This window comes from Xiphophorus couchianus, chromosome 4, assembly GCF_001444195.1.
Source record: "Xiphophorus couchianus chromosome 4, X_couchianus-1.0, whole genome shotgun sequence".
Lineage (NCBI taxonomy): Eukaryota > Metazoa > Chordata > Actinopteri > Cyprinodontiformes > Poeciliidae > Xiphophorus > Xiphophorus couchianus.
Genome location: NC_040231.1, coordinates 34,678,032 through 34,686,670, shown reverse-complemented (window position 1 = coordinate 34,686,670; position 8,639 = coordinate 34,678,032). Strand labels below are relative to the sequence as shown.

Sequence of the window (8,639 nt, the reverse complement as noted above, 5' to 3'; positions counted from 1 at the left end):
TGATGAAGGTGATTTAAAAGATTTGAACAGGGAAAAAATGGGATTTAAGTGACTTTGAACAATCTTTTGTTCAAAGCTGTTGGTGTTAGATTTGATGTTATACTGACCACTCAAAGCATTTTACACTGGAGACACATTTGGCAAATGGTAAATGCCTTGTATTTGTACAGCACCTTATCAAATCCAGAGAACCCCAAAGCACTTCACACTACATTCAATCATTCACACACACACTGATGGTGGCATGCTACTGGATAGCTGCCACAGCTGCCCTGGGGCAGGCTGACAGAGAGGCAGCCATTCACCAGCCCTCTGACCACCAAGAGGTAAGGCAGGGTGAAGTGTGGTGAACTCCACCATCGTCCATATCCATTCACACTAACACATGCCTTGCCCAGTGGCACATTGACAGATGAAAGGAGGAAGCTGGAACCAATACCTACAACTTTTGTGCTCTGTGATTGCAAGAGTACTCTCTCCACTTCCAACTCTTTGATCCTACTTGGAACCCCAAACTGTCACTGACTGTGGAAGCTTCACACCAGGCTTCAAGCAATGTTGACTCTCTACCTCTCCACTGTCTGGGAGCTTGATTTCCACATTATATACAAACCTTACTTTCATTTGAAAAGAAGACTTTGGACCATTGACCAGCAGAACAGTTCTTTCTCTCTTTTGCCCAAGACACTTCTGATGATGTCTTTGGTTCAAGAGTTTGTAGTCCCTGTCTTGGCATTCCTGTCAAGTTTTGGACTTGAGAACACGGGAAATATTTATCCGCTGCTGCCATTAGAGCTGGGGGCAAAGGGTGATGGAGACTACCGTCAGAACGAAGGGATGTGGGGTGTGTAATGATGTGGAGTGGAATGATGTGCACGTAATTACTATAATATGGGAAATTTTTGGCAAAATACTAATATGGGAGCATAGAGGGAAAGAGGAGTAAAATACGGTAATTTCCTGGCCAAAATGAGAGACTTGACAGGTATGATTCTTGGTGACTCCAGCCTCCACCTGGTGAAGAAAGCACAACAAAGGCTCTTCTTCCTCAGGAAACTGAGACGGGCTGGACTTTCCTCACGGCTGCTCGTGAACTTTTACAGGGCGATGATCGAGAGCATCCTCTGCCTCAACATGACTGTGTGGTATGGTAGCTGCACAGCACTGGAGAGGAAACAACTGACACGGGTGGTGAGAACAGCACAAGGCATTGTGGGATGCCCCCTCCCAGACCTGGACTCCATTTACACAGACCGGGTCTAGAAGAGAGCTGGATCCATAGCCATGGATTCCAGCCACCCGGGCCACAGACTGTTTGTGCCGCTGCCATCAGGCAAGCGGTACAGGAATATATGGACTACAACAAATAGACTGAGAAACAGTTTCTTCCCCACAGCCGTCAGAGCCATTACTCCCTGCTGCCCCCACCTCCCACACATATCATAACCTCGCAGTCACACATATCCCCCACCCCCACACAGCCACATTGTTCTGCACTTTGCACTGTCACATTATCTGTACTTTGCCATAATTGGACCTGCTGCTACTTCTTTGGATGGTTGAGTGCCTTTAGTTAATTTAGTTGTATATATTATTATTATTATTGTGTGTTTGCTTATTTCTACTGTATATATTTGACCTTTTGCACGGGAGCTGCAATGGAAATTTCGTTGAATTCTGTTCAATGACAATAAATGCTATCTATCTATCTATCTATCTATCTATCTATCTATCTATCTATCTATCTATCTATCTATCTATCTATCTATCTATCTATCTATCTATCTATCTATCTATCTATCTATCTATCTATCTATCTATCTCAATCCACCTCTTGTGGAGACTCTGACTCCTTTTAGGCATTTTACAATCAAATGGCAAAATAAAGTAAGATTAACCACATGTTGCATCTTACATCGTTCCACTGGATGAAGAAAAATGAAAGGTTTATTATTAATAATTAAATTAAACCAAACCAGTTTGTTATAACGAATATTAGTTAAGAATTGCTGAAATGGATTTTCAGGTTGCTTAGGAAGTAATAATAGTGTGAGAATGTCGCCTCCTAATGTACAAAAATCTTAACTGTAAATGTGTTTGCACTCAATTCCCTGAATAAGGTTGGGAGTTTTATCTAGAATAAAATACAGTTCAGTGTAAATGTTTGCTCTCAAAATAGTAACTAAACCAGAAGTTAAAATCCAGTGAACATAAAGACACATGCTTTGGATCAACCCCAAGTCATACAGTTTAAAAGACAAATGTCCAAATGTAAACTTCTGAATTTGAAGAAAGATACAAAAAAAATCTCTAAATCACTTAGTTCTCACTAAGTTTTCTGGCATTTACCAAATAGAAATAATTTTGGTAATTCTAACTGACCTGAAACAGTTTGGTTTGATGTAACATCAGATAGTGATTCATTGTATGTAAATATCTGATTTGAACCTGATTGTAGGTGTGTGGTTCCAGTCTGAGGCTGCAGCAGAGTGTCAAACTGGAAGGAGGAGAAAATACTCTCCCCATTTAAGATTTGTTTTTAAATCTTTGTTTCAAAAGTAATAATTTGTTGACAGGAGTCTCCTTCAGGTGTGTGGGGGCTATTAAAAATGTCAGGGTTTGCAAAGAAAACCTGATAGGGAAGCATGTTATCTTGTTCTTCACAGAGTCTGTTTCCATGAGACATACTCACTGCTACACCAACCTTTCTTTCTGGAATGGACAATCAAAAATTTCCTCAAATTCAGGGTTAGAATACTCTGTTAGGCTTCGTCTTAATCCAGTGTCTGATCAGGGCTCTCAAACTCCAGTGAGTTCTACAGAACCCTGCTGACAATCTGGTAATTATTATTAAAATGTGTGGACAGTGAACCTGGATGATTGCAGTTTGAGGCTCCTTGTAATATTCCAAGAAGGATTTTTCTGTCATGATTAGACCTTTAATGACACGGCAGTTTTGCACTTGCCTTTTAACTTATACTTTGTTTAAAAAACATAATGTCAGGCAATTGATTCTTTATGTGTGTTAGAAATATATTTAGAAATGCGCAAAGATCAGACTTGGTGCATATTAAAGTTTATTAGAGGCTTTAAGAAAATATCTTGACAAATCAAACTGATGAGACATGGAAGACGATGGACGGTTCCAGCAGTTATCATCTCTTGGGGAAACCAGCAGATAAAACACTGCAGCAGAAAAAAATGTCAACATTTAGTTCAACTACTCATATTAACAGATTTCTACAAACTGCTTTTACTGTGTGAACCCATATAGATGACTTTGTTTTATTACATATGCTTTTTTTCTTACTGTCTAACAGTTGTACAGTCTGTTCAGTCTGGTGATGTCATTCATGCTCATCTCAGTAGCCGTTCCAAAAGAAACGCTTGAATCAGGAATGGGAACCATAGTGGGCTGGTTGTTTGCAGAGAACGCATACCTGGAACAAACAGAAAGGTTCATCCAAACAGAAATTAAACAGAAAATCATAAACCGTTTTACTGAATAAGGTTTGTGAAAAAGCTCAATAAAGGACAGAGTGCAATAAGTTTAGCTGCTTACACAAACCACACTGTTTGTGTATGATGTTAAATTCCTCGTTTTATATTAACTGGAAATTCTAACAAATATTGATAATACAACTCTTCCAAAGGCTATCTGAAACAATGTTAAATTGCAAATATAGAAGGAAGTTTCTCCAAACCTGTGGTACTGCATGACAGAGTTGTAGTCATAGGGGGTATTTAAGTTTAAAGTGCCAAGCTTGTCAAAGGCGTACGCCAAACCTGGGAGGAAAAAAACAAACAATTATTAGATGAGTTCAAAAGGCTGGAGACTGGTGACTGGCAGACTGTCATTTTAGCAGGATAGCTTCTGTATAAATCCTAGACTAAAAGTTATCTGCAGCTCTTCTTACTGAAACAGTATCTTGGAATTGTGACATGTGGGTTAGTAGCTCAGGCTCTGACCAGATTGGATGTTCTCCCACAGGATTCTGATGTACTGGTCCCTGTCGGAGCGGCACTGCTCATGGTTGAAGCCGAGGGCATGAAGCAGCTCGTGCTGGACGGTGCTGTGGTAGATGCAGCCTGCCTGGTCCAGAGACAACGTCTGGCTGTAGCCAAGCCGGCCGACGTACGAGTAACAGCTGCACACACAAATGATACAGTTGTGTGCATTTTACTGGGATTTTAGGTGAGAAAGCAGCAAAGTGTACATCTGGACAATTATTGAAAATTTTGAGAAACAACAAAACTATAACCAGATACCCACAGCATGATACTTCTCCCACCATGTTTCACAGTGGGGATGATTTGCGTAGAATGATTTGTAGTGCCAGTTTTGCCAAAAACTGTATTTTGCATGAAAGCCATGCAAAATGTTGTCAGTTCTTTTCCATTATCACACGCAATATATTTGCACATAACTACTCTATTTGCCTTCCACTTCATCATCAACCAAAATGAAATTCTAAAAGTGTTTTATTTCATTGTAATAAAGTCAGGGGTATGTTTCTGAAAACTCGTGTGATGCAAAAGAAAGTGTTTCCATTGCAGTTGTGCGAAACATATCTATTTCCATATGGCTGGAAAAAGAACCCACATCCAACAATGCAAAAACATTTTATCAAAAAATTTGATTTTTTTCCCCAAAATAGGTGTTTCCATTAAGCAAATTTGTTTCTTATAATTTCAATTAGTGCAATTTTATGGGTAATGGAAACACTGCAGGTATAAATTTCACCCCAGCAGGTTTTTTTGAACTTTTTATTTTAAGTTTAAGTAATTGGACATTGAAAATTCTTCAGATTCATTGAATACATAAATGATGTACTTAAAATTGTGAAAACTTAAAAAAAAACAACTCACAGAACTAACAGACAAAAATGGTCCCTTGGACACACTCTGGATACACATCAAGCTAAATACTTTGTCATTATTTCTGATGTTTTTTCCAGTGTTAGTTTATTTTTTTAAAATTGATGTATTTTCTTCCACTATGCAGATGTTTGGTTCTGGATGTGCATATTGTAATTTTTCACTCAGGATGTTTAGTTTGCAGAGTGTTACCCGTTGTGCGACTGGATGCTCAGATAATCTCTCTCGCTGCTCCGCCTGGTGAAACGGATGCAAGAAACATGACTGAAGGACTGCAGGCCTCGCTCAATGACGGAGAGCTCCCGGGAAGCTGCAGAAAGACGAAAACCAGAATAAAGTCCTTCCTGCAAAAACCTTTTTTCTCCATGTCAGTGTGGAAACAGTTCATTCATTGTTGTCCCGATGTAACGCCCGTTTTAAAAATGAGAAATGATACCAACGTAAAATTCTTACAGAGATCACACAATGATGTGTTGTAAAAAAAATAATAATTTGTTTGTCGTATCAGTACAATCAGTTTGAATCAAATAAAAACATGATGTGTTTTCTCCTGGGTTGTACTGTAGTGATTGGCGATCATGTAGGGGATGTAAACTTTTCCGTCTGCAGATTTGGGCCACAGGCAGCCACGCGAGGTGCACTGATCTGCGTTCCTCTCATTCTCATTCTTGTAGGCAATATCATCTATTACAAGGGGCTCGTCCTCCGTGTGCACTGGTAGAGAATAAGTAAAGTTAGTTCACTTACATGAATATTATATTAATATAGAAATATACAAATACATTGTGGAAATTTGCAGAGTTTTGTAGGATTTTGGTCATGCCTGCAAAAATCCCCTGACTTATCTATAATTACTAAGGACTGTTACTCAAATGTTTGTGTTTATGGATGACAGAAATAACACTTCAAAAAATGTATTCAAAAGCCTAAAATGAACAGATTTATGCCCATGAAGAGTGTGTGTAAACTTCTCTTCAGCACTGTCTGAAGAAGTAAATCAACGTTTCTGTAAACTGGAAGACTACAATGAAAAACAATTTAAAATAGATTAAAGGAAAACACCCAGATGGTAAAAAGATGTTACGGGGAAAAAGGACTCATTTATTTATGGAACTTGGATTAAAGTTAGGCTCTTAATTTAAGTCAAGTCTGGATTTTCAAAAAGACAAACATTTATTGTTAATTGTCTTCTGACCAAAGACACAGAATATAATTTTCTACTAATAGAGAGATGCTCTAAGGCTACCTTATCTGAAGATAGATGATCACGAACATAAAGTGAGGGAAAGAAACCAAACCAGAGCTACAACACTGCCTTTTAGTTTCAAAAGAGGAGAAAAACAATCCAGACCATCTGATCTTTTCTAACCACATATACAGACTGACTGTTTTCAGATTCTCACCAACATCCTTGTTGGCTCTCCATAGGAGCTCAGAGACGGACAGTTCCTGGTCAGAGAGCAGAAGGGAAAAAAACAAAAGTAAAACACAAAAATTAGAAAAACAGACTACAGTACTTAGTTTTAATTCATAAAAAGGTGTGCCGTTGCCAGACAAACAGTTCTAACTTATTTCTAGACATACGAAAATTATTACAATTCAGTAAAATTCAACTACAGAGATTATAAAACAGTCAGATTAATTAATTTTGAATAAGTCTATGTGGGTTCTTTTAACTACTGGAAGATCACTTAAAACATTCAAACTGGATTTTCAGGTTCATACAAACCCATCAAAGTTTTGACAATCTACAACTACCACATTGTCTCCCTGTTTTATTCATTTTCAACTCATCACATCATTTAAGGCAGGGGTGCCCAAATTTTTTGAGACCAAGATCTACTTTTTCTCTCACCAGCCAGCTGAGATCTACCTCATGACACAAAGATATAAAAATTGTAAATTAAACTCTATTGACTTATTTTGTATGCAAATATCCATCAGTTATAGCAGAAATATTAAAGTGATAGAAAGTCTAATACAGTTTCTTCCTCAGTGAGATTCTGACACTAGGAGGAGGTTACGGGTTTCAGAAGCTGGTTGCAAACCTGAGGCCAGCAGGCGTCAGTCAGTTATGGTAGACCTGAACTTTGGTTTGATGACCTCAATATGAGAAGCTACAGACTGATAGGAGGAACCAAAGAGCTCTGTTAAGATAAAAGCACAACATATGAAGTTGGGATATTTTTCCTCCAACAGAGGATTCACCTCAACCCAGATGTTGGACTGGAATTTATTTCAATGTCATTTAATGTCAGCTCCTCATTTTCAACAGTGGACATATAAATGTTGAAAAAGGTTATTATGTTGGAGAAAGTTTCATGAACATCAATATTTCCACTAAATAAGAGACAAAAATAAATAGCATGTTTGAAAGAGGAAAAGCCTTTCAGACTCTGAGCTCAAAACAAGATGCCAGAGAACACCATTCAAAACCACTCGTACCTTTTTAGTCTCTCTTTGTCGTTTTAGCACACCCGTTGCCGTGGCAACTGCCTGCGCCCCGCAAGCCGAGCAGAGATTAAGTTAAAAACATAACATCCAGTCCGTTTCGATATAAGGTTTTCAGGCTTGATATTTATTTTGCGATTATTAATAAGTCTCTCATGAACACAGCGATGGTTGATTAGTTAATTTAAACTCCTGCTCTGCTCGTCAGAGTCGATCTTTGAGTCCCTGTTTTTGTTAATTGAACCGAAACGCACTGAATTGCGCAACACCTTGTTGAAACAATAATTACTGAGATCGTTAATTTGAACAATTTTTGTTGATTTATTTTGATTCTTTAATAAAATTACAAACGTTTTGGATCTTTGAATATTTTCATAAGCGCGTCAGAAGAGGACGTGCTGGTTTCAGCCTCTTGGCGGCGTTCAGTTTATCACCTACCGCTGAGATCGACTCCAAACATTCAGCGTATTGAGCAGCCCTGATTTAAGGTGTTCTACAAGACAAATCAGGACTGTACATACTGTAATAATGGTAAAATAATTATATTAAATTAGAAAAGCATCTTATTACTGAATACTGTCATTTAAATGTTACCCTGACGGCTCCTCACCTTCTGCTCTTCTGCCAAGCAGGAAATGAAACCCACCACCAGGACCACGATGACTTTTAACTCCACCACCATGTTGCCAACCTGTAAAGTACAGCATTAACACCTGCATCCCCCTGAAACTCCTACTTATACACCATCGTATGTTTACACACTTGTGAACATACATTTGTGTAGTTGGTGATAACAGGCATTGCCTTGAAAACAGGCTGCCTGTTCCCACGATGAGTACACCAAGAGGAAAGTGCCTGAATGAGCAAAAAACACGGTACATCTAGGTGGTGTTTTTTGAGGCCATTTTTTTTGGGGGGGGAGGTGCATTTCTTTTGAAATTGTTACTTCCAAGTTTCCTTTGAGGTCTTCTCTGCTGGTTCTCAAGACAAAGTACCTCAAAAGAACATGAAGTTGGCAAGGAGAAGGATTAGTCTTTCTAACCTCTGTCTTCCTCTTATCCAGGACAGGGTTGCAGTAGGAAGGCCCAGACTTCCCTCTCCCCTGCCACTTGTTCCAGCTCCTGCGGTGGAATCAATAGACGTTCCCATACTGCCTCCAGCGTGTCCTGGGTCTTCCTCTGGGTCTCATCACGGTGGGACGTACCCAGAACACCTCACGCCTTGACACGGAAGGAACTCAACCCTTCTCTGGCTCAATGCCAGGACCACTGATCTTTATCCCAGCTGTGAATTGTTCCAGCGAAAACTGT

General features: G+C 39.1%; 1 protein-coding gene across 1 annotated transcript; it reads right to left on the bottom strand.

Annotated features, from left to right (window-relative positions):
• Window positions 1-3,054: 3,054 nt before the first annotated feature.
• On the bottom strand, window positions 3,055-8,065 carry LOC114143127 (high choriolytic enzyme 1-like). The gene is made up of 8 exons (XM_028014922.1): window positions 7,940-8,065; window positions 6,282-6,327; window positions 5,440-5,592; window positions 5,071-5,188; window positions 3,970-4,148; window positions 3,705-3,786; window positions 3,311-3,440; window positions 3,055-3,186 (listed from the first exon to the last, which is right to left on the bottom strand). The coding sequence occupies exons 1-7, from the start codon at window positions 8,009-8,011 to the stop codon at window positions 3,314-3,316; spliced, it is 777 nt and encodes a 258-aa protein (XP_027870723.1). The 5' UTR covers window positions 8,012-8,065; the 3' UTR covers window positions 3,055-3,186; window positions 3,311-3,313.
• Window positions 8,066-8,639: the final 574 nt, after the last annotated feature.

Excerpts from the sequence above, each read along its gene's own strand:
- LOC114143127 (XM_028014922.1), bottom strand. The coding sequence starts at position 8,011 with ATGGTGGTGGAGTTAAAAGTCATCGTGGTCCTGGTGGTGGGTTTCATT. Across the intron at positions 5,189-5,439 it reads CATGATCGCCAATCACTACA|CTTCCCGGGAGCTCTCCGTC; the intron begins GTACAACCCAGG and ends GTCTTTCTGCAG. Across the intron at positions 3,787-3,969 it reads GTGGGAGAACATCCAATCTG|GTTTGGCGTACGCCTTTGAC; the intron begins GTCAGAGCCTGA and ends TTTTCCTCCCAG.